Source organism: Clinocottus analis, unplaced genomic scaffold (genome assembly GCF_023055335.1).
Source record: "Clinocottus analis isolate CAN_PGR_092001 unplaced genomic scaffold, fCliAna1.0.p SCAF_76, whole genome shotgun sequence".
NCBI lineage: Eukaryota > Metazoa > Chordata > Actinopteri > Perciformes > Cottidae > Clinocottus > Clinocottus analis.
Window position 1 is genome coordinate 61282 of NW_027176236.1, and position 24547 is coordinate 85828.

The following is a 24547-nucleotide window of genomic DNA, read 5'->3' on the forward strand; positions in this document are numbered from 1 at the left end:
AATTCAAGGCTAGATCCCAGGCTGGAATGCACCCACACATGGAAGAAAAAACGCTACCACAGACGAGAACGATAGGATGCAACAATGTCAATTTATTTGTCGGGTTTACAGTCGACCAGAGCCATCGAGTGGTCTTGCACACAGTCTGGTATCCCATACGCTTCACCGGTGACATCACAGGGGACGCCTGCAGGCAGCGCTGCTCCATAGCGGCCCGCGAGGAACCGCCACGTGGAAACACTATCGCAGCGGATGCTTCAAATCTACCGGACTCAACAGATCTGAAAGTTCTGTTTAAACTCAAACTTATTTTTCTCTCCTCTCTCTCACCACATATAAATTTTAATTATCAGCAATGATACTTTATTTACACAAACACCTTTGTTGCATCACGCTGGCTTATTTTTATTATTTTTTTCAAAAGTATCTCATTTTTCAAAATAGAGTTTTACTAATTCATAACTACAGAATACATAAAGCTGCATTTACCATAATTTGCGGCGAAGAAAGAACTTTATGTACATGAGACGGAGACGAGGGCCAAAAGGCCCAGGACATGTAAAGCAAGTGACTGCAGGCTCTGAGGGCCGACGACTGCAGCGGGTCATCGGGTGTGACACGGCACGAGGAGCTGCGGGAAAGTGTTTCTTACACGGTGGACAAAACAAAACAAAACACACACACACACACACATAAAACAAATAATCTCCGTCCTAGCGAATATGACAACGGCATGGTTCACAAACAGCTGAGTGCTTCGTCTACATGAACGGCGCTTCTGATAGTTAATGGGCCCAAAGTCGGATGCACACGCGCTTAAGAACCCAGCTCCAAGTCCAGCGCCCAAACCAAACCGGCCGTACACGTTGGACAGACGCAATATGATCTGAAAAAACTTCTTATAAAGACTCCAACGCTTCAAAGTTACCGCGGCGGTCAAATCATTCGAGTCAAAATATGCTCGCCAGAAAGTAAACGGTTATTTCAGTCCGTCTCGGGGGCAAAATGATACACAGGAGGAGTACTGGAGGAGGAACGAAAGAGGACTTTTTAAAGTCGGAGACGATGACCAAACTCAAGTACTTGTGACATAACGGCTAAACGCTTTCAAATAGGACTCGAAATACAGCAAAGAACCAGTGGCAATGCACAGCATTTCAGCTAGGGTGAGCAATTAGTTCACCACCTAATCATATATGTGTGTGTATGTATGTGTATATTTGTATACACATGCATACACGAAATAGGGGGGGAGACATCAAATGAAACCTTTATCACCAAGTAAAAACCTGAACGCAAGCAGTAAATATGCTGTTATTTATCATGTATTTACAACACATAAGCTATTGCTTCTAAGCAGGAGTAAGCAAATAACGAAGCCAACTGTTATTGGACCACGTGGGGCGACGACTTTAAACATGCAGGTTCGGTGCTCCCTGGAGGCCTGAAAGGAGTGGAGAGGGGAACCACGACACTCGGCGGGTAGAAAGACAGAGCGGCTTGCGTCCGGGTCCACAGGACGGGGGACATCTTTAATCTCGGATCTCAGCTCTTTTTTTGGGGTGGGTGGATGACTTCAAGCATCCCCCATGTAGAGAAATACCTTATCAGTGCAAGATCTCACGATCGTTCCCCCCCCAGAGTCATACAGTCAATCTGCTGTCACGTTTAAAAACTGCCTCCGAGAGTCTTTCAGGCCACTCTGACGTCGGCTGCATCATCGCACTGTAACACCCCCTGCAGCCGTTTAAACCAGAGCTGAGCGGGTGTAAAAACACTGCCACCGGGCATGTAGCTCCGCCCCCTTGCTCGTCAGAAAGAATAAATAAACACACCCGGTTTCCTGCATGACGTGGTCTGAACTCTGATTCTTGTGCTCACTCTGTCCTCCTGCCAGCGGGGGGATGTGTACTGGTATAGCATCTACAAGCTAGTTAACAGCATTAAGCTGAAATACTTGTCTGTATTGTGTGTGTGTGTGTGTGTGCGCGCGTGGAGGTTGAACTAGCTTTAAGCAGGCTAGACGGAGGGCAGCATATAATCAAAGCGTCAGCAGTGTTTTAAGCATTATTGCTGTAGCGAGGCTGAAACGTGATGGTGGCGGCTATCAGCCTTAGCACTAGCGGCTCTACACTAGCATTAGCATGCGGCGCGTCGAGCCGTGTTGTGGGGGAGGGGCTACTGCAAGCTCTTCTTGCCATGGCGGACATTACTCGGCATGGTAGCCTTCTCGAGGAGCAGTGTGGTCCATGAGCTCTGAGGTGGGGGGGAGCGAAAGGAGGAGGGGGATGGGGGGCAGGCGTAGAGGGAGCACCGATCGATTCACTGGTGTCACATCAGTATGTCCAGGTCGTCGCCGTGGTCGTCCTCCTCCGTCACCCGCAGCGCCAGCACCTCCTCGTTCAGGAACAGTCCGCTCAGGTGCTCCTTGCGCGCCTGCCGCTGCTCCTTCAGCTGCCGCTTGCGCACGGCCTTCTGCTGCAGCTTACGCTGCTTGGAGCGTTTCTGAGAGACGGCGTGAGAGAGAGAGAGAGAGAGAGAGAGAGAGAGAGAGAGAGAGAGAGAGAGAGAGAGAGAGAGAGAGAATACTGAGAATATACAAGTATTAAGACCACATCAACAAAACAAATGTACAATTAATGGAAGCAAATAATATCAACAATATCTTATATATAAAACAGAGCGAGATCTTCCTCATCGCCAGTGTTTTGGTCCATTTTGTAAAAAGACACAAAAAAACATGTTTAATGAAATCTTAAGTCAAGAGGTAAAAATGAAACAGCAAAGTATGGTTTACATGTTGTACTACCGTGTCATGTGCAAGTGTCAGCATCATTTCAAGTGTTGATTGTAAAAAAAACAAAAGGTTATTCAAAAAAAATTCATGCTTTTTGATGGAGATTTATTTTATTTCTTTAAATACTGTGTATATCGAGAGAGGAAAATGGAAATTCACATAAAACTAAATAGATTAACTGCCTGAATTATACATCTGAATCATGACATGTAATGTTGAGTATAACTTCCCAATGTTTTTGACAGATTAATCTTTTTTTTTTCTTTCGGTTATCGTATCGATCAAGGTGTTAAAAATGACGCGACAACACATTAACACAGAGTTGTATCGGAGGTGGCAATAGACCCCTTGGGTATTCTTTCACACACACAGACACACTTCTTACTTTAGAGTCTCGTATACGTTCTGCAGCGCTGGAGAGGTTGCCGTCGCTGTGAGCTCTGCTAATGTTAGCCACGCTGCCTCCGCTGCAGGCCGACGCCGTCCCGCCTGGAAGCACACGACGTGTTCACGACCAGGAAAAAGAGACCCAACTCAAAAGCAGTTGAAAGAGGCGCTCAAAATCAGAGCTCGATGTTACACATTTTCGGCGTCTCACCTGCCACGGAGTTGGAGGCCGTGGAGCCGGCGGAGGAGCTGGCGGAGCTGACCATGCTGGCGTTGCTGCTGCTGGCCGCGCTGACGCCGCCGGTGCTGGCGCTGCTGTGGCTGCTCCTCTTCCAGCCCTCTCGGGTGCTGCTGGCCCGCTGCCGGGGGCCGTGCTCCCGGATGTAGTTACGCACCTGGTGACATTGCACGATGAATGAGCTTTTCACGTGCTGCGTATATCTGCGCGCCAACGGATGAAACTAAATGTGACCATGGTAACTGACAGATGGATGCGCAGCGACGTAGTTGAACTCGTATTAACTGATTAATGGGGAACAGCCCACGCTGCAATCACATGACGTTTCAGCACGGCGGCTTTGAAGAGCCAAAATGTATTCATATTCATGCTTCTGTGCACTTAATATACAATCTGATGCTGAGCGCTTTACACAAAATGAAACGAAATTGCAGACGATAACCCTAACCCTTCCTAACAATGCGCTTCAGTATTTTCTGCCCACCTGCTTGAGTTTCTCGTCCGTGAGACAGTTGAGCTCTATGATGAACTCGCTGTCGGTGGGAGAGATCTGAGCACAAGGGTCAATGATCTTGATGATGTCCAGCTGCTCCCTCAGGCCCATCTCCGTGCTGACCTTCCGACTCAGGTACTCAATGTACTCCACCTGGAAAAAAAAAAACACGGGACTCAGCGGTTGTGAGCCTTGCTTTCTTTCATGCGGGCATCTCTGAAGACTAAAAAAGGGGGCGGAGCGTGTTTGACTGCTCATTGGGGGTCGGGTTTGTTTACCTGCTCGTCGTTGGTCATGGCACTCCATGGTAACTCGTCCAGGTTGCGGTGAGGGTGGTGGGTCTTGGGCTTCCTCTTGGAAAACAGACAGGGTGAGCTCGGCACGCTCGGGATGATGTCAGAGAGGACATCGCTGCCGCTGGCAATGTCACTTCCTGGCAACTGGGATGACAGAAGTGAGACTTATTATCTCTTCCGTCCCGAAAGCACTTTTAAATATTTAAAGAAATCACTTCCAGGTTGGCTAACCAGCCAGCTAACAACCAACCTGCCACTCAAACTCGCTGTCGGACCAATCCCAGTAGGTGCTGATAGAGGAGGAGACGTCACTGCAAACGCTGCCCTCTGGAAACAGGTCCAGGGAGGTCAGTTCCTGGTCATCCAGAAGAGAGTAGCAGTCGTCCTGGTCCCCCACAGACACAGAGGAGAAGAGCTCCTCGCTGCACTCCGAGCTGGCGACGCTGGTCCCACAGGAAGTTAGGTTCCATCTGGGGGGGAACAGTGAGTGAACGTCAGAGCACATTCTCCGAGGTGTTTCTTTATAATATTCAAATTGTTTTCCTGAGACAGAGAGGGAAAGGAGCCACTTTCACATTCATCTTAACAGAGGATAGACAACAAATATATAATGCAGAAGTCACGGAGGGCAATGTTTAGATCTAGAATTCTTCAAAATAACAGATTAACACACTGCTCTTTCTTATGAGGCACATACATTTTTGTCTGCCACTACTCTGGCATAAGGTGGATATCTTAAATAACATTTCAAAAGAGTTTTACCTCACAGACACACAAACACACCAATCTACTTGCCTGTTGCTGTTGAAGCGGTGCAAGGGATCTGTTCTGTGGCAAGATGAGAGTTGACAGCCAAAGTCGCTGACATCCAGGGTCCCCACATCGCTGAGGTTGGCTCTCTGGGAGAGGAGAGGGAAAGGCTCCTCCGGGGCCAAGAACTTCTCATACAGGGACTCGGACATGGCTCGATGTACCTGACGCGGAAACAGTCAAAAAGTAAGACAAACAGAACGGCGCCCTTTTTAATAGAACTCAATAATTACTGCCACATTGAATAAACACACAAAAAGCACTGCAAAAGGCAATATGTATTGGCTGTACTGGCATCCATTACTGTGTCCACACGATATGCAGCTTTCATTTGATACGGTTCGTTTGTTTACAAGAATCACAGATGCCACGTCGTCACAACAGACACACTGCTGATATATCATCAACACTGTGCCTGTACCAAAGCATACTAATGGATTTAACATAACGTTATTTTCTTTAAAGGAAATATTGGATAGTCAGGCAATATATATATATATATATATATATATATATATATATATATATATATATATATATATATATATATGCATGATTGGGTTATGGGATGTAATGTATCTATTTACCCAGAATGTGCAGATATTTATCGATGGGGAATGTCTACATAAGTGCCGCAGATTCATGTATTTTTTTAATATTGTACCTTATTCTGTAAACTTCACAGTGAGACATCACAATGTGCTTTTAACGTTTTGTCGTCGTCCTCCATCTGTACAGACGTGCAACTTCCATTACAGACATGCTAAGCTAAAAATGTCAATAAAGGCAGCTGCATTACTACTACAGTCGCATAGGAAAGCTAAACTTTCTTACATTCAAACATGATAAAGAAGCAACATCCAGCTCATGGAGCTCATGTGCATCAGGGAGCATCTGCGTGGGGGGCAGAGCAGACTCGTGAATGTCGTGGGCGTAACTTAGGAAGCTAAGGAGAATGCTAACGCCCGTGTTAATTGTTTACAGTAGGTGTCATCCAGGTTTAGCATCAAACTCCCGGGCTTGTTGTTTTTCCCCTCACTAGACGCTTTACTTCCTGCTAAGCACATTTGTTATCAATAAACAAATAAAAATAGGACCAAGTGCAGCATTAGAGACGGACAGCTGCATCCGTGTGGACACACTTTACCGTGACGCGGGAGACGTTTGTTGGCGAACAGCCGGTGGTTAGAGCACAACACAAGCTAGCATCGTGAGCTAACGTTAGCTGCTAATCCTCCGATTGTCCATGTAGCGATCACCAAGCCGACCAACCGACACCGCGCTCCCGCTGGCGTCGGTCTGTTCACCCCGCAAAACACACACACACGCGGGTCATACAGCTGGCGACGCGGCGGTGGAGCACTAGCTACACCAAAACACCAACCTTTTGTCGTTCAAAGAATGACCATTTCTGCCACCTCCATTTGCAAATCCTTTCTTTTCCAGCGATGACCTAAGTTGTCACCGCGAGACTCCCGGGAGCGAGCGCGGCGTCACGTGACGCGAAGGCGGAAGCTGTCACGTAAACACAGAAACGAGCTTTGAGGGGTATAAGGGAGCACAAACGGCTGTATTTTTGGGGTAAATGTACTTTTTATTTAGCTATTTGTTAACTCCACACAAGGCGTATTAGTGCACGGTGAGTCATGTCGTCAAGCCACACGAAGGACTCCAGCTTTTTAGGAGGCAGGATACCAACGGAAATCGAGTCACTGTCGAAAAACCTGAAGGATGTGGACCATGAGACGTTCAGAAAGATACTGAAAGGTGAATGACGTTATTAACTATCGTTGTATGTTAATATCTATTTTAAATGGTTTAAATACCTGTATTAGTGACTCAGTGAGCAGCATACTGGGGACCTTAAGTTACTATTCAGTGTTAAAAGTAACGGTCTCTGCTGGAGACCCGTGACCCCGAGCACTTGAAGCCATTCAACAAGTGAGTTAACTATGCCTGTGGTCCCTGTCTGTGTCCAGCTGTGGTCAGCGGCCTGGAGGGGAAGGACTGCAGGGAGGCCATGAAGTCGATGGCGGAGAGCAGCCCCGTCCCCCAGGAGAGGCTCAGTCACGTGGTCGCCGGGACGTACAGGGTGCTGTCTGAGGCCATCCGCCTCCCCACGGCGGCCCTGAAACAGGAGGTGAGAGGATGCTGGAAGTGCATGCAGGCACCAGACTGCCCCTTGGCACAGCAGACGGTTTGACATGTCGTACATCACGGGGAAAAGGGAAAGCACAGGCCTTTTGATCACATTAATGATGACTGCTTTGCATTTGGCAATCCTGGTTTTGCACTCGTCTGCTTGTCAATACGCCGAAATGGAGAGAGAAAAAAACATTCATGTTATTAGTTTCTTACAAGACATTGTAATGCTCCCTACTTCTACGTACTGGTTGTGTGTGTGTGTGTGTGTGTGTGTGTGTGTGTGTGTGTGTGTGTGTGTGTGTGTGTGTGTGTGTTGACACTGGAAACCATAGGGCCTTCTCACAGAAGACATTTCCCCATTAAAAAAGGGAAATAATACAACTAATGATGACTTGCACACAACCCAACTGTGTGGGTGTGGAGGGCAACACGCACTCATGTAATCATTAGCATGGAACTACACACTTTTTTAGGGCGTAAACATGATTAAATATTGGATCAAATGATAATTAACGTTGTGTTTGTGTCCACGTTTGAAGGTATTCAGAGAGGATCTCAGAGAACTGAGGTGAGGCTTGTCGTTCCATCAGTCCCACGATGTTTTGATACGCTTTCACCGCGCTTACGAACCCCAAAATGCCTGAATTTGCTGTTGTCTGTTTGGTCTGTTAGAATACCGGAAGACTTCATCACAGATTTCTCCAGTGTGGTTTTTGGCAACAGGTTTGTTGAATTTACAGCCTCTAAATTTAGACTTTTTTTTTTTGTTTAGTCTCTGTTTTTTTTGTTTTTTTTCATGAAGCTCACAAAGCCCCTTTTGGTCCGAGTTGCGTCAAAACATTCATGGAGAAATGGTTTCTGTGTGAACCCCCTCTCTCTCTTGGTACTGGCAGGCGTGCAGCTCTCGACACAGCGATCTCCCGCAAAGACCCACACCTCCCCACGATAGAAGACTTTAAATGGAGGGTGGATGTCGCCATTTCCACAAGGTAATATACCGTCTGAGAGAAGTTTCCACCTCGAACAAGTTCATTGAATCTTTTCTATTTGATGTGTGAAGTGTTTTCGATGTCTCTGCTTTGTTTGTAATGAATACAAGACGAGGTGGCTGGACTGAGCGGTGGTGGTCACCGTGGTGAAACAGACGAAGGAGTCGCCGGCTAAAGAAACAGATGCGTGCCTTTTGGAAATGTTTCTCTGAGAAAATGTAATTTGTCTCCTCAGCTCTTTAGCCCGGGCCCTGCAGCCTTCTGTTCTGATGCAGATCAAACTATCGGATGGGAGCTTTCACCGCTTCGAGGTACTCAAACAAGTGATTTGTTCCTGGCCGTCTCTTTGAAAATACCTGTTTTTACTCTGAATGTGTGTGTTCCAGATCATGAATATAGAAGCTACTCATGCTAATCCTTCCTTTTTGACACTAGTCTTGAAGGTGTATAGAGCAATACGCCTGTTAAGGAAAGAAACATGGACTCTAGTGGTTATTGAAAGAGATAACTCACCCACATAGATACACAGATATCACTTTATCTCTAGCCCGCGGGTACAAGGCAGTTGCTGCTTAGTCAGCAGGCTAACGTAGGTCTGTTTTAGTTGTTACATTACAGGATCATAGTTGAATAACCAAAGTAACATTTATTAATTACAGCCTAACCTAGAACCTATTTCAGATACATTGTGGCAGTAAAGTCTACTTGTTTATGCAGTAACAGCACGTTCAACTTTTCTAAATTCACTGCAAAGCAGAACAGATACAAATCTGCCTATTGCTAACCCTGTTTTCTGTTTTTACAAACCTAATAGTTACAGATGACAGTATGCAATCCGACAAAGTATTTTGGTTTCATTGTGTTTCACAACTTAGAAACAACCATTCGAATGTCAAAATAACATGTATAACCTGTGTTAAACACATACAAATGTGCTCATTTTAAATAATGAGTTAAATAATGCGAAATGGATCCAATCTTCAACAAGCTAGTGACATGCATCGCTCAACAGGGGGCGCCATACTCCATGCATACTTACCTGATGATTTTAGGATGGATGCAGCTCTCAAAGGAAGCTCCTAATGTGGGCAGCAGCAGGATGGAGGACTGTCGCTGTACATACTGCAGCCCTTACGTGATAAGATTACAGCAGAATGTAGATTAGCAGCAGCATCCGGTGGGCTGATTCCCATTGATGGCTGCACCTTACCTCCACCTGATATGTGGCTCTCAGGATCTGATCCAGAGGCTGCTGCTGCTGCAATCTCTCTCCTTAATCAGCAGATGTATCTTATTAGTAGGAGACGGGCGTCGAGAGAAACACGCCCATCGTTGATATTACGCCGTTTCTTTCATGCGTTTCCTTTTTGTTTTTCTTTTGTCGGTTGAACTGTGGTCTTCTCGTTCAGGTGCCGGTGTCCAAGTTCCAGGAGCTCCGGTACAACGTGGCTCTGATCCTCAAAGAGATGAACGACCTGGAGAAGAGGAACGTCCTCAAAATCCAAGACTGATTCACCACGTCGGCGCGTTGGTTCATCCGTTGATCAATCTGCCTGTCGTGGTTCGTTCTGATTCGTTCTGACTGCTGACAGGATGCATGACGATGATCATGACGATGATCATGACGATGACGATGATGATGATGACGATGATGATGATGATGATGATGATGATGGGGGAACAGTTCATCCCGCCGGCTGCACCACACCACAGGAGTACCTGACGATGACCGAACCCAGAGCAGAGGAGACGAAGGCTCGTAGCCTTTTATTTTAAAAAGAAACCTTAAGTTCACTCTTTCCCTCGCCTTGTTGTAGACGGTACACACTGTTTGACGGAGCGGTTGTCGGCTGCAAAGCCTCTATGGTGCCAAAATACAAATGCAGTCAAGTGAGCAGCACTCAGACACTCTTACTAAGTCGACTCTTTCTCGAGTGTCATGTGATGCGCTCTGAACATTTTGTCCACATGCGTCTGAAACACGAGGATTCACAAAAGCCGCAATGAATTCAGCCTTTTCTACTCGTGTTATTTGTTGTTGTATACATGTATTTCTATGGAAGCCCGGTTTCGCAACGACAACCAAAAAAGAAAATCATAATTATGAGATTAAAAGTCATTTTTAGACTTTTAATCTCATAATTTCGACTTTATTATCTCATAATTTCAACATTTTATCTCATCATTTTTACATTTTATCTAATAATTTTGACTTAATTATATCATAATTATGACTTTCTATTTCATAATTATAACTTACTTTCTTTGTGCTGGACATGCGTGCAGTGACAGAGCAGATGTTTCTTGGTTTCTTAGGTTGGAGCTTCATTGCATACAAAGAGCAGCGGTGGATCACAACGGTTATTTTACACATTTGCCGTAACGATATCACGACTTTTTGCCTCTTGAAGTCGCATTTCTCTAATAAAATCTGTTCATTCCTGCACAAGCAAAGACTGATTTTTTTTGTTTTTCCTATTTAAAACAGGCAACAACTCAAGTTGTTCGACACTTCTCACCAACGCGACGCCATCGCAAACGCCCCCAACGGTAATGATAAATGGCCGGAAAATGATATAACGATGCAGTTACAAAAGCTCTGATTCAACAAAGCCTTCAATCACAGTGAGTCGAGGCTCACGCGCCTCGTTGTGTAAGCAAATGAACTGAAACAGAAACGAGTGTCTCGTAAAAAAAACAGAGTTCACTGAAATCTCAACATGTGGTTGTCAGTTTCTGGTGCTGTCTTAAAAAAACGGGCTAAGCTCGCAGCTGCAAGACTAGACGGTGTCAAAGTGGAAATAGCTCAACAGCTATGTGGCTCATGGCCCCCAGAGGATGAATCAATTGACCTTGACGTTGACCTTTCATCCAGCGCAAACCACGAGGTCGATATTTTGGTCCAATCTAGGAATATCGTCTGGCTGGTGATACGATGATGGAGCACACCTTCGTCCTCAGGATGATGGAGAGTTCCAGCATTTTGATCGCTGGAAATAAATTCACAAGTCCAGTCCCGAAGTTGATGACTAATTGCCTTCCCGTCAGCCTCACCTGCGCTTTGTGTTCATTACCCGCGCGATAATCACATGTTAGCGTACAGGTGTCCTGAAATAGAAGCCTGCGGATGTCCACTTAACGAGGCCGCGCACCAGAATGATGCCACTCAGGTTTCCCCAGTCGAGCCTCCCAGTAGCTTCCTGGAGTCTGTGCCAGCAGAGTCTTGAAGGCCGAGTTAAAGTAGTGTAATTTAAAATCTGTTGCCTAGAAAACGCATTTATATTCACAGAGCACAGGAAGTCCAGGAATAAAGCTCAAGCACTATTCATATAGCATGTTGAATCTGTGAAATATTCAGATTAAACATTTAAAAGAAACCCCAAGAAGGCAGTCACTATAAGTCTCTAATGTCCTGTTATGACCATGCAGAGAGAAAAATTGGTTTCAAGACACCTCGTCAGGTGCAAGCTGGATGTTCACGCGTTGTTTCCGTAAAGGGATGAAACACGAGGTGTCTCTGTGGGGTCAGACGTGCTCGTCATCCATCACATGCATATTCATCTTGTATAACGGCGCGAGACCTGGCTCGACTGTGTTATTGGCTTATTTAGATGCACATAAGGACATTTCATGATCACACATAGATTGGTGTGTGTGTGTGTGTTGGCGTGCTTGCGTAACATTCTTGAGTGTCCTCATTTGCATATATACGTCAGTCGGTCTGTCTCTGCGTCAGTCGGCGGTCGTGTCTGTGTTGTGGATTGAGTTCATGACCTATATTTCCCATCACCGCCAACATGGACACGGATGGATGCGACCGGCCTGAAATCTCCACTCGCTCCGCCAACTGGTTTTATTCTGAGGCCGCAGGATGCAGCGACTTCAGGGCCGCGCTAAGAATCCCACGAGGTCTTGTGTCGGGGGCGATTCGGAGGACAAATCCCGTAACCAGAGGTGATTAACCTCTGACCTTTAACCCACTTCACGGTCTCACAGGGAGATGATTGAGGCAAGAGAGGCTGTTACAAACACACCTGGAGGCGATCTGACCCCTGAGTGCACCTTTCTGATTGCTTATGAATGCAATTTGCACAACGAAAACACGCCATTCATCCTGCATGAGTCACACACATGAGCTCTGACCAAGTACTTTTAAACTTTTTAATACTGTTTATAACGGTATTACATTACATCGCACCAAGGGACATTTTTGTTATTAGTAGTAGTGAAACTAACAAACTATAATGATACAGCTTTACTTTAATGTGTCACGCAAGCAAGTTTTAAGATAAAACCTTTATGCAACACTGACTGAGGACGATGGCGAGGCCTCAAAGTGCTGCACGTCACATTGATCAAACAGTTTGATCAGTTCACATCTCACACTGTCATCCAGGGAATTGATCTGAGGAGCAGTGACCAGGTGAGTCCTCTCCAGGTGCAGTTTGTGTCAGAGTAAGAGTAAAAAAAGGGGAATGTTTACCTGATCCATAAAAGAAGAAATTACATTATGACAGATTTTTATTTGGTTTTACGTAAAGCAGTTTCTTAACCGTCACATAACCTGCATCACCTTATTATGTGACGCCTGAAGCCGTCACAGAACTCACACAACTTTGCAACGGGTCACATATTTGCTATTTTTTCCTGTAATTACATGAACATTATCGCAGAGACGGAAGGCCGCTGAAAGCCAACTCCATTGGATTCATTATTGTGCCACAAAAAAACTTAATTTATGACAATTAAAAGGACTGACAGATGACTGTGTCCACTTAATGACCATGTTTTGGGAAGACCTCTGTGGAAAGTTCCAAAACAAATGAATAAAAAAATGTAATAAATCACTTTTAAACACAATTTACCTGGGAAAACTTCTTTAAATGTGACATCAAAATAAAACCTCATGATTTTGTGCTCCACATGGATTCAAACACGACTTCATAAACTACATAAACTTCTCCATGCAGGTCAGACACTCGTTACATGGCAGATTGTTTCGTAACCCTTTTCCCCAAACTCGTCCAATGAGAACAGCTGGCCGGCATCACGTGACACAACTTTTACGTAACGTTTTTTTTTTTTCTTCCTCTCTTTTCTCCTGCTTCCATTGACAACATAACGCGGTGCTTCCCGGGACCCGGTCCTGCCCGCGTCAGTCGTCTTCCCGGCAGCACGCGAGCATGCACCGCAGCGGCTGTTGTGACCGGAAACGCGCCACATAGGAAGAAGAAGAAGCGGACAGACTTCTCGCAACTTGCCGGTGTTATGGGGACAGAGAGCGAGAGTATGCTGCAGCTCGCGGCGGAGGCTTTCCAATCGAAAAACTTCGACCTGGCCGCGGACATCTACGAGTGCCAGCTGGCGTGCCTCGGAGATCCAGGGGGCCGACGGGAGCTGATGGTCATGCGGGCCGACGCGCTCGCCTTCGGGGGCAAATTCACCGAAGCTTTCGACGCGTACCGACAAGCCTCGGAGACGGAGAGGCTGAGACCCGTCCACCTGAACAACCTCATAGAGTACCTGTCGGGTAGTATCGGTGGGCAGGGCGCGGGCGGCGACGGTCGACACGGGACCCCGAGGACAGGAGGACCGGTCGGGGCGGCGGCGGGAGCCGGGGCGGCGCGTCCGGTGGCCGCTGGCTGCGGGTACGAAGACGTCTCCTGTCGGATATGTCTGAGCTTTCTGTTCGAGCCCGTGACTCTGCCGTGCGGACACTGCTTCTGCAAAAAGTGTCTGGAGAGGGAGCGGAAGGAGAAGGGGCGGCCGGCGGCGTGCAGAGAGTGCCGGGACAGCTGCGGGGTGGCCGACGTCCAGAGTTACCGGGTCGACGTGGTCCTCAGCAGCCTGCTGGCCAAGTGGTTCCCGACCCTGCACCAGGCCGGCCGGCTGAGGCGGGAGGGCAACGCGCTGTACGCCGAGAGGAAGGTGGAGGCGGCGCTGGAGAAATACAACCGAGCCACACTGATGGGTGAGGACCCCGTTATGTGCGAGGGAGGGAGGGCCGGTGGCTTTGTGGGTGCCTGGGCCAACTATTTCTTCTTCTCGCTACTTTTCACTTGTTATAGATTTGTGTTTGTATTTGTATAATCTGGCGACTTTTCCAGCGCGGTTCGCTGCTCCAATATTGCCACGTCACGTGGGTGATACGGGAAACAATTCAAAGCGCCGTTACGTGACTTTGTTGCGTAAGTCTGTCACATTACTTCGTGGCAGGCTCCTCTGCTGGCATCCGGGAGCCACGGCGCCATGTGTTGGATAACACGGTTTATATATGGAGGCTGGGCTCGCGGACCAAGCATTGCGTAAGCGCGTGACCCCCTCCCCCCCATTGTGTAACGACAAACAATGATTCAGGCTAATGTGGGTCAAGGGTACTCTTTCAGGTCTCCAGTAGGGACCAGAGGTTTGACAATAGGTGGAGGTGGTGGAGCAGGTGAGCTGTGGTCACAGAGGGATTAGTTGTAATAACCTGTTGTCCATCAGGATACCTCGTGTGGTGTGAAGTTCACCCCCGTGAGAGCCGTTATGCCACATTACGCACACGCTGTGCGCCGCTTACAGTGATGTCATTCCCTCATGTCGGTGTTTTTTTTTGTTTGTTTTTTACCCACGAGGGGAAATGCAAAGGAAAGAGAGAGCCCTCCAACTGCAGCGCGTTCCGATGTAATAACAGATGTAATAACATGTGTTTGCTCTCGCTTATAAAGCACGACGAGTGGATGTTTTTCAACAATTATGCAAAGAAAGGGCAGCAAAGATGACCCGGATGTTGATTTACGCACAATAGATGTGGCCTCTTGGGAGGTCGGTCGCAGTGGTTTGTCCTAAAAACCAAAAACAAATCAAAGCATATGCCCAGGAGAAAATAAGTATGTGAAACACTGAGATGTGATGGTTTGTATAATATATACATGTTGTGGAAGGACCAGCTTGAAACCGCAGTGACTTTGAGATGCGGGACAGCAGGTTGCTCCATCATCTCCGTTCAGTTATTAACTCAATAACTTCCTTCAGCTTCACTGAGGAATGCAAATGAGTTCATCAGCTGAATCTCCGCTAACACATTGTGTGTTAAACTGCATTTTCAGCTCTATGGTCACCTCAAACCTCTGAAATGGTCCTTTAAATTGAAGTAATCTCCGTTTGTCTGTGGGGTGTATCTCTCCCTCTCTGGCTCCCATACAGCTGCACATCTGCATCCGTCCTTATCGTTATGAAACCTGGAATGTGGGTGACCTTGATAGCGCTGCAACGTTTTGTAAGGGGCACTTTTTTTTTTCTTTGCGTAATGCGTTTTGTAATGTGGAAGAGAGGGTGTACTATTTAATCATTTCTTCTTTTGTGTCACCTTTTTTATTATATCATGAGCATATTCATTCAGCCTTATAAGAAATAAGAACATAAATAATCGGTGGCTGTGCTTTTAAAAAAAAAAAATTAAATTCTGCAGAATGTTGTGAAACAGTTTCCCAGCTGCTCACATGTGACAATCTGCAGCCTCTTCTCTGCTTTCACACCAGTGTAAATGACATATCTCTGGCTCTTGGACTCTCGTAACACCAAGATCAGAACTATCAGCCTCACTAACGGACCGTTTCTCCTCTCCTCCTCAGCACCCATGGACCACATCCTGTTCAGTAACCGCTCACAGATCCACTCCAGCCTGAGACACTATGACAAGGCCCTGAGAGACGCAGAGACGGCCTGCAGACTCATGCCTCACTGGTCCAAGGTACGGCAGACAAACGCTCCCTTTATATATTGTGTCTTTCACAATCAGTTGACGTTATTCCAATGCATGGATGCTAGATAAGTTGATGCGTCTTCCTCCGTCCTGCAGGGTCATGTTCGTAAGGCCCAGGCCTTGGTGTCGCTGGGCAGGACCGAGGAGGCGCTCAGGGAGTACCTGGTCTGCCTGTCCATGGAGCCGGACTGCAGACTGGCCAATGCCGAGGCTCACCGGGTAAGTCAACCGGTATTGTCTATTGGCTGAATATCATTTACCCCACGTGTCACCACTCAAAAGACCCATGGTTGTTTTTGTCTGTGCATATTGTAGTTATAAATATCATAAAAAGGACTAATGGATTATAGGGAATCACCAGAAGTCCCACGATACAATATCTTCACGATACTTAAGTCGCAATACGATATTATCACGATATTGCAATATATTAGCTTTTTTCAAACTGCAAATTGTGCTCAAAGGATAGCTTTGTCAACAAAAAATAAATTGATTTTACTATTCTAGGACCAAAAAAACATTTAGAATTGACTAAATAAAAGATCAATACTCGGCTTCTGTGTATCGATACAATATCGGCAGGCAATATATTGCGATACTTTGCCGTATCGATCCCCCCCCCCCAATGGATTATCAAAGTAGTGTAATGGTTTAAAGGAACAAATCGACGAGCCGTTGCAGCCCCCTTTAGAAATTGTGATATTTTAAATGCGTGGAGACTGATGCCGGCGCTCTGTGTCGTCTCCTCTCAGCTCCTCTGTGATCTCTTGGCTCCTGTCGCCGGCCGGGTCCCTGAACACATCTCGGACCGCTCCAACGCGCGCCTGTCTTTCAAAGCGCACGTCAAGAACGGCATCGACATCGACTCTCCGCCGGAGGTAAGCGCCGCGACCCCGCAGTCAGCCCGTTTTACGACGAAGAGACGCGTGACGCCGAGCGGGCGTGAGGTTTCATAGTCCTCCTCCTCTCCCTCTCTCAGATCTTTACTCCCAGCCTTCTGCCGCCCGCCCCTCCCTCGCCCGAGAGGCCGCGGGGCGGCGAGGTCAAAGGTCAGGGGAGTCCGGACCGCCGCTTCCTCCTCAAGAAAAAACGCAGAAGCGCAGAGGAGGACGACAACGACGAAGCGCAGGAGAGGAGAGACGACCACAAGAGAGCCAAGTCCGGTGAGTTTGTACCCGAGCGAACGCACGCTCGCCGCCTCTCCACCGGCGACGCACGCGTCTCACCCGTATCTGGTGATTTCTCCCTTCAGAGCCGGCGGAGGAGACGGATCCACTGAACTCCGCGGCCGACGACGCCTTGGACCCGACGGACCTGGAGTGTTCTCTGTGCATGAGGTGAGGTTTGCTTCACGGCGTCGGATCTCGATATTTACAAGTGCAATGCCTCGGACGGCGGTGACAGCAACATGTGATACGCTGCAGCTTTTAATGCAGAAATGCAGCCTGGGAGGAAGCAACAGAAAGGGTCTTTGTCTCCGCTCGTACACAACCGGAAATTATTATTGATTTCACATATTGTTTGAGAATTTGTCCACATGGTTTTGAGGTGTTTGTCTGCTCGTTCCTCCTCCTCACAGACTTTTCTACGAGCCGGTGACGACGCCGTGCGGCCACACCTACTGTCTGCGCTGTCTGGAGCGCTGTCTGGACCACAACCCCAAGTGTCCGCTCTGTAAAGAGGAGCTGTCGGAGGTACGGCGCCCTTCAGCTCCTCGGTCTGAGTGAAACTCTCTCTGTGTGTTTTCTGTCTCTATGAATGTGTTTCTGACACAGTCTGCCTCTCTCCTTCAGTACCTGGTCCAGAGGCAATACTGCAAGACGGTGCTAACGGAGAACCTGATATCAAAGTATCTTCCCTTGGAGCTCGTAGAGAGGCAGAAAATCCACCAGGAAGAGATGGCCGAGCTCTCCAAGTAAGCTGCCTTATGGGCATTTGGACGAATAGTTAGTTGTGAGTTATGGTGTAGATGTTTTTTGAGAATTGTAGACCGCTTTACTGGACATTTTAAATGACTTTTCTGTAAAAAAAAAAACACGTGCCACTTCATTGTTTTCAGCCTTAACGAGAATGTGCCTATATTCGTGTGCACCATGGCCTTCCCCACCGTCCCGTGCCCGCTGCACATCGTCGAGCCGTGCTACAGGCTGATGATTCGGCGATGCGTGGAGACGGGAACCAACCGCTTCGGCATGTGTCTGGGAGACAACCTCAAAGGGTGAGTGCTGGGACGGCGCCTCAGGCGTGTCGTGGTTACACGCGGTGCTTTTAAACAGAGTATAGGTCCAGGAAGTGTAATAACGCGCTCTCTCCAATAGCTTTGCGGACTACGGGTGCCTGCTGGAGATCGGCGACGTGAAGTTCTTCGCCGACGGCAGCTCGGTGGTGAACACCGTTGGCGTGCGCAGGTTTAAAGTCCTTCGGCACAGCGACAGGGACGGATACAACACGGCCGACATCGAGTACCTGGAGGACGTTAAGGTGAGAGGAAGAGAGGGCCGGACAGAGGAGGAGCAGCTGGAAGAGGGACGGCTTGATGGAGGGGTTACCTCCAAGATGTGACGACTCAAAGGATGCTGTGTGTCTGTGTGCAGGCGGAGGGTCTGGCGGAGTGCGAGCTACATACTCTGCACGACGCGGTGTACGACCAGGCCCTGGTGTGGCTCAACTCCTTGAAGGCCGAGCAGAGGGAGCGCATTGAGGGACACTTTGGAGCCATGCCTCAGAAAGACTCTGAACTTCAGGTACGCGCTCACACGAGTTCACAAAGTACGACTGAAAACACGTTTTACGAGGGCGGTCGATGGCGATACTGACTTTATTTGTAGAGCACCTTTTTTTGAGAAGGGAAGCGAAGGAAGGAAAGGGACTTTACTAAACAAATTAACACGATTACAGTCATGAAACCGGCTTCTCCACATTGCCACAATCACCCGAGTGGAGTGTTCCTCTGTTCCTACGCTCTCATGTCTTCAAACCCTTCCTCCCCGTGTGCCTCCTCCTCCTTCAGGACAGTCCCAATGGCCCCTCGTGGTGCTGGTGGTTACTCGCCGTTCTTCCGCTGGAGGGCCGCGCCCAGCTGCCCTTCCTGGCCCTCACCTCCCTGAAGGATCGCCTCAGCGGCATCCGCAAGGTGCTGCTCTTCATGGCCCACAGCCGGCACCGCGGACAGTGACCAATGACGGCCAGAGCTGGAGAAAATGCAGTAACCAACTCCTGCTTCAGCACACACACACACACACACACACACACACACACACACACACACACACACACACACACACACACACACACACACTCACACACACACAGACCCTCCTTCCGAAGCAGCAGCAGTTGACCTGCGGTTCTTCTGATGCACAAAGGAGCAGCAACGTGGACGCTCGATGCGAACGCATCGTATCTTCCATTCGTAGCGTTCTCTTCGAAAAGAGACTTCGATGTTCAGACGGGAAGGAAATGGATTTTTTTGTCTTCTTTTTTTTTTAATGAAAGTGTTTTTGTCTTATCACGTGCTCAACAACGAACTGCTATCGTGACTCCGCTCGTCCAGGCCGCCGCCTTTTTAATGGCCTCGGTCCATTGTTGTAGTTCCTGCTCTTCCTCTCGTATGAGCGGCTTCTCCACCCGAAATGTCTTGAAATGCACAGTGAGCTCCACGAGGGACCAAACCATGGATTTGCCTCCCTAACGAGGAACGCAGTGGCTCGATGAACCGGTGTGTGGACGTCTCCAGAAGATGTGTTTCCTGCTCTGCCCACCGTTCGTTTGATTTTAACTTCCTTTCTCTTGGCTGCTGTTCGGTCTCACGTCCTTCTGAATGCAGCTGAATAACAAACGACTGAAGCTTTACGTTGGCGTGCTTCTTCTTCTTGTGTTCCACTCAGACATTTTTTGTATTTTTTTTTGTAAAAAAAAAAAGTTTACTTATTTATTTTGGCATTATGTATGCATGCAGTGGCATTGTTTACAATTTCAGAAATAGATGTTGAGCTGCTCACTTTTTTCAAAAGGTTATCTTTTTTTATTTGATTTTTTTGCAACTTTAATTTGACTCCCAAACATCAGCACTAATAGACATATTTACACAATCTACAATCCAACATGGCTGCCGCTGAGACGGGCCGGGGCCAGCGGTGGAAGCTGGAGTTCAGATCACTGGAGACTCCAGTCGGTGTTTTATTGGATCATCATTCGCAGCTCTCTGGGTTTCCTCTCCGGCTGAGACGCTTCAGCAACATCTGTGTATTTATTCACTATTTATTCAGACTTTCATTTTTTGCACTTTGAAGTAAGGGAAAGAACCGGTCCAGACCGGATCTCCACTCGAGCCGCAGACGTCTTCTGATGGTTTAACCGGTCGACAGTTCCGAAGTTATTTTTTTAAATTTTGTCATTTATCGCAAATGTATTTATGAGAAAATGATGTTTGAAGACGTATTGAGGCCTTGCCGGTTGGTGTCTGTGACACGACTGCTCTCACGGGGCGAAGGGAACTCGCCAGAGAGCGCTGAGCTTTGCCTTCAAACTCTTTTATTTTATACAACGTGTTTTGATTTTTACATGTCAATCCGGTTCTTTGTACTTTATATATTTGTTTGGTGTGTCTCCTCTTATTTCATGTGTGTGTTAGTGCAGGGAGTGTCTCCTTGAGTCATTTATTATGTTGTCTTATAAGAGCCGAAGTGGTGTAACGCTATGAAAACGGGGCAACTGATTTTAGTGTAATATCACAATCTTTTCATATTTACCAGAGAAATTCATATTGCGTTACATCTATTGCACAATGACCCTAGTTTTTAAATTTAATTGTAAGGTGTCGGTCTCACGGCTCCACCACAGGTCCCACGATTCGATACTGTCACGATACTGCGATATATTAAATATTTTGCAATTTATTCCCTTTTTTTCGACTGTAAATTGCCACCAAAGGAAAACTTTGTCAACATATTGCAGCAAAAATGAAAAAGCACTTAATTTTATTATTTGAGGACCAAAGGGTTCATAATTGACTTAATAAAATATCGATACAATATCACCCGTAATAATCACCCCTCCAGAGTAAAGGCGTATCCAGAGACAAATCTAAACACATGTGAGGGAGTAGAGTGAAGGGAAAATCCACCTAAACTGAAATGAACATGCTCATTATTTTATCTTTCACAATTTGTAAAAACAGATCTGTCTGTCGTGATAGTTTTTTTCTTTTTCTTGCCCCGAAATCTTAAACATTGAGGCATGACACCGAAATGATGTTTTGGTTTACAACTGATATCTGTGAATTATTGTTCATCAGTTCTAGTGCCTTAAGTTGGACTTCTTGCGTTTACACCTGGATGTTTAAACTGCAGTGGCGACTCTGCTGTGTGCCGATGTCTTGAATACCTTCTGGACCTCATGATGTCTTTGAGAACCTGCACTGTGGCGGCGGCTTTTTGTTTTTTAATCCTACATATCGCTGCTCATTGAAGGGCAGCTCCCCATTTTCTTTCCAATATGCTTATGAAAGTTAGACGAGAAGATTGTTGCCCCTCACAGCATCACTAATTCAAGCGTCAGCTAGCACCGGCAGCTGGCTAGCTTAGCTTCACGCTTCGTTCACAACAAAAATGAGGACATCCCATTGGCCAATATCTCCAAATCCACGCAACTCACACCGATGGAAACATGTATTTTCACTCGGAGTTGACTGTCCCTTGTTAAAAACCATAGTTCACGGGTTCTGAAGGACATTGTGGGTTTGGATTTACTTCTCCTCCCACACCTGGAGACCAACACGCTCAGCCTCCCCCTACAATCCTGATTAACTTATATTAATAACGGCGATTACAGCAACTCCAATTGCTGCTATTGTGTGTGTGCTTTCTAAACGTATACGAAAAAGGATTGCATGTTTTTGTCGCTGGTGAGAGTCCCATGTGCTCGGATGCTCACAGAGATGATTTCAGAGGAGATCAGGAAACAGCACAGGAAGCTGCGGCCGGCTTGAACACAGTGGCATTTGTCAATGTTTTGAATGCTGAAAGTTCAGGGTGTTTTTTTTCCCAAAGTCTGTAGCACTTCGGCTCACGATGACGCCGAGCTTTTATTTTGTCAAGCGTTCTCACTTCCTGTGTAGCTGTAATAATGACTCGTAGAAAAAGTGCGAAGTTGCGGATCGTTTGTAATCCAGCTGAGCGAAAAAAACACACAGAAAGAGTCATTGCCCATTTGATATCACGACCTTTCAGAATTCAACCACTGACCTTTTTGAGGAAGTGTAACTACCTCGGACATCACAACGAGAGAGAGAAAAACTGTGCTTCCTAATGTTGTTGTCTTCCTGTCATTGTTGTGTTAACCTGTGTGGGAAGTGATGATACAAACAAATAATGTCTACCGTCCTTGTCAACTGCTCCCAAAATGTGTACGCCACTTGTCGACTTAAACTGCAAAGCTGTGAATTCAAAGGCTTCTGTGTGACGTGTTTGACACTGAACCTGGATATTTGAAGTATTTGTGGGAGCAAAACAAAGTGTGCGTCCTCTCCTGTTTCAGTGAGTTGACCAAAAGTCCGGTCAAAGATTCATGCTTCCTGAACTCTAAAAATAATCCCAAGGTCAGACGAAAGCTTGGCCCGAGCGCTCCTCGTACCGTCAGATCTTCCTGCCGCTTCCCTCAGAGCTGCTCGGCCTCTGAAAGCGTCCGTGTGGATGAATGTGTGTGTCTCGGCATCGCTCCGATGTTCTCTGTACGTGTCTGTTTTTTGTTTTTTTTTATAGTAAAACTGTAAAGCAGTGTTTGCAAAAGTACAGTTCTGAAGCTGCAACTTGTGAATAAACCAAAAGGTTGTGTGTTCTCGGTCCTGTGGGGCTGTGAACACGCTGGACTGGACTTGAGTCTGCCGTCTCTTTTGTTTGTGCTCTGAGGTTTTTAGAAGGTAACGGATCAGATTACCGTAAAAGTCGAGTTACAAGCCACTACTGCCTTTGCATGGTGTCCCGCTAGCCCCCCGCTAGCTCCCTGCTGTAGCCAGCTGTCGCTGCTGCGAGCTCTCTACTACTGCTGTTGCCAGTTCTCTGCTAGCGCTGCTGTTAGCTCTCCGCTAGCGCTACTGCTGCTAGCTCCTTGACAACGCCCGAAGGTAGCATGACCAGCCTCGGCTCGACGCCCGACTCAGTCAGCTGGGACGCGAGCAGTAGGAGCAGCAGCACCAGCGGCGGGGAGCTAGCAGCAGCAGCAGCGGCGGGGAGCTAGCAGCAGCAGCGGCGGGGAGATAGCAGCGGCGGCGGGGAGCTAGCAGCAGCAGCGGAGAGCTAGCAGCAGCAGAAGCAGGGAGATAGCAGCAGAAGCAGCGGCAGGGAGCTAGCAGCAGCAGTAGAAGCAGCAGGGAGCCCGCAGCAGAAGCAGGGAGCTAGCAGCAGAAGCAGCGGGAAGCTAGCAGCAGAAGCAGAAGCAGCGGGGAGCTAGCAGCAGAAGCAGGGAGCTAGCAGCAGAAGCAGGGAGCTAGCAGCAGAAGCAGGGAGCTAGCAGCAGAAGCAGCGGGGAGCTAGCAGCAGAAGCAGCGGGGAGCTAGCAGCAGAAGCAGGGAGCTAGCAGCAGAAGCAGCGGGGAGCTAGCAGCAGAAGCAGGGAGCTAGCAGCAGAAGCAGCGGGGAGCTAGCAGCAGTAGCAGGGGGGAGCTAGCAGCAGTAGCAGGGAGCTAGCAGCAGCGGGGATCTAGCAGCGCCTAACCCGACTTTTACGGCACTGGTTCATAATACACAAGATTAATAATAATTGGTAGTCAGAGACTGATGCTACCGCGCTGCCAGTGGACAGTGGGATTAAAGATGTCAGAAAATGGAGGCGAGCAGTACAGAAGTGAGGGTCAGGTATGAAGTTGCGCGAGGTTACATCCTTCGAATGCAACAGCAGCTCGTCCGCATGCTGCCGAACGGCATTTCATAAGCGAGGCCTGTTCTGTATGAGTTATGTAACGGCTCACATTTCAAGCTTTCAGAGTGGCGTTGCTCTTCAGCTACACCTCGTGTGCGATTAGGTTCAGTAGAAGGTAGGAAGAGAGAAACACTGGGCGAGGAAGTTACTGCCAAAAAAACACCATGAACCTGCCCGGCTAGTTCAAATGAATTCAGGTCAAAAATCCTGTGAAATAGAAGAAAGTCTGCTAACCACTGTGTGTGTGTCTGTGTGTGTGTGTGTGTGTGTGTGTGTGTGTGTGTGTGTGTCTGTGTTTTAAGCCTGTTGAACGCCTGTTGAGTAAAACAATACATACACTCAGAGAGAGAAAATGTGTTTTTTTTGTGAGCGAAAAGGTGAAAGATTTCTTACACGTGGACAAACGGAGAGAGATTCAAGCTTTTGGATGTTGGAAGCAAAGAAAGGGACAGCTTGTTTTCACACACACACAGTACAGAAACCTTTCTGCGCACACACACACACACACACACACAGACTGCTGATGTGCCGCTGAATGACAGGAGTATACAGAAACAGAGAGACAGACAGTTGTTTATGCGAGCCATGCAAATGTAGGTCACTCAGTCGCAGTTAGAGACTTACAAGGAGGCAGAAGAAGTATTCGAGAAAGAGCGACGGAGGGAAAGAGAGCGGCCTCTCCTTCCTGGCTCGCTCTTTATTTGTTGCTCTTCAGTGTCATCACACTGC

General features: G+C 47.5%; 3 protein-coding genes across 4 annotated transcripts; 2 read left to right on the forward strand and 1 right to left on the reverse strand.

The window, feature by feature from the left end:
• Positions 1-72: 72 nt before the first annotated feature.
• On the reverse strand, positions 73-6505 carry fam199x (family with sequence similarity 199, X-linked). 2 transcript variants are annotated; one of them, XM_068567076.1, is made up of 8 exons: positions 6406-6505; positions 5007-5185; positions 4462-4681; positions 4194-4355; positions 3907-4068; positions 3396-3579; positions 3183-3286; positions 73-2505 (listed from the first exon to the last, which is right to left on the reverse strand). In XM_068567076.1, the coding sequence occupies exons 2-8, from the start codon at positions 5171-5173 to the stop codon at positions 2332-2334; spliced, it is 1173 nt and encodes a 390-aa protein (XP_068423177.1). In that variant the 5' UTR covers positions 5174-5185; positions 6406-6505; the 3' UTR covers positions 73-2331. The 2 variants fall into 2 exon arrangements, with proteins under 2 accessions (XP_068423177.1, XP_068423178.1); XM_068567077.1 differs by lacking the exon at positions 6406-6505 and adding an exon at positions 6169-6348.
• commd5 (COMM domain containing 5) lies at positions 6330-10593 on the forward strand. The gene is made up of 7 exons (XM_068567078.1): positions 6330-6788; positions 7001-7161; positions 7706-7734; positions 7839-7889; positions 8060-8155; positions 8391-8466; positions 9565-10593. The coding sequence occupies exons 1-7, from the start codon at positions 6668-6670 to the stop codon at positions 9664-9666; spliced, it is 636 nt and encodes a 211-aa protein (XP_068423179.1). The 5' UTR covers positions 6330-6667; the 3' UTR covers positions 9667-10593.
• A 2668-nt stretch (positions 10594-13261) lies between these two features.
• LOC137779394 (LON peptidase N-terminal domain and RING finger protein 3-like) lies at positions 13262-22765 on the forward strand. The gene is made up of 12 exons (XM_068567092.1): positions 13262-14126; positions 15772-15890; positions 15999-16121; positions 16655-16780; positions 16882-17065; positions 17155-17239; positions 17482-17596; positions 17696-17817; positions 17962-18120; positions 18221-18383; positions 18497-18646; positions 18913-22765. The coding sequence occupies exons 1-12, from the start codon at positions 13424-13426 to the stop codon at positions 19075-19077; spliced, it is 2214 nt and encodes a 737-aa protein (XP_068423193.1). The 5' UTR covers positions 13262-13423; the 3' UTR covers positions 19078-22765.
• The last annotated feature ends 1782 nt before the right edge of the window (positions 22766-24547 follow it).

Excerpts from the sequence above, each read along its gene's own strand:
- fam199x (XM_068567076.1), bottom strand. The coding sequence starts at position 5,173 with ATGTCCGAGTCCCTGTATGAGAAGTTCTTGGCCCCGGAGGAGCCTTTC. Across the intron at positions 4,356-4,461 it reads ACAGCGAGTTTGAGTGGCAG|TTGCCAGGAAGTGACATTGC; the intron begins GTTGGTTGTTAG and ends CTGTCATCCCAG. Across the intron at positions 4,069-4,193 it reads CCATGACCAACGACGAGCAG|GTGGAGTACATTGAGTACCT; the intron begins GTAAACAAACCC and ends TTTTTTTTCCAG.
- commd5 (XM_068567078.1), top strand. The coding sequence starts at position 6,668 with ATGTCGTCAAGCCACACGAAGGACTCCAGCTTTTTAGGAGGCAGGATA. Across the intron at positions 7,162-7,705 it reads CGGCGGCCCTGAAACAGGAG|GTATTCAGAGAGGATCTCAG; the intron begins GTGAGAGGATGC and ends CCACGTTTGAAG. Across the intron at positions 7,890-8,059 it reads AGTGTGGTTTTTGGCAACAG|GCGTGCAGCTCTCGACACAG; the intron begins GTTTGTTGAATT and ends TGGTACTGGCAG.
- LOC137779394 (XM_068567092.1), top strand. The coding sequence starts at position 13,424 with ATGGGGACAGAGAGCGAGAGTATGCTGCAGCTCGCGGCGGAGGCTTTC. Across the intron at positions 14,127-15,771 it reads CAACCGAGCCACACTGATGG|CACCCATGGACCACATCCTG; the intron begins GTGAGGACCCCG and ends TCTCCTCCTCAG. Across the intron at positions 18,384-18,496 it reads AGTACCTGGAGGACGTTAAG|GCGGAGGGTCTGGCGGAGTG; the intron begins GTGAGAGGAAGA and ends GTCTGTGTGCAG.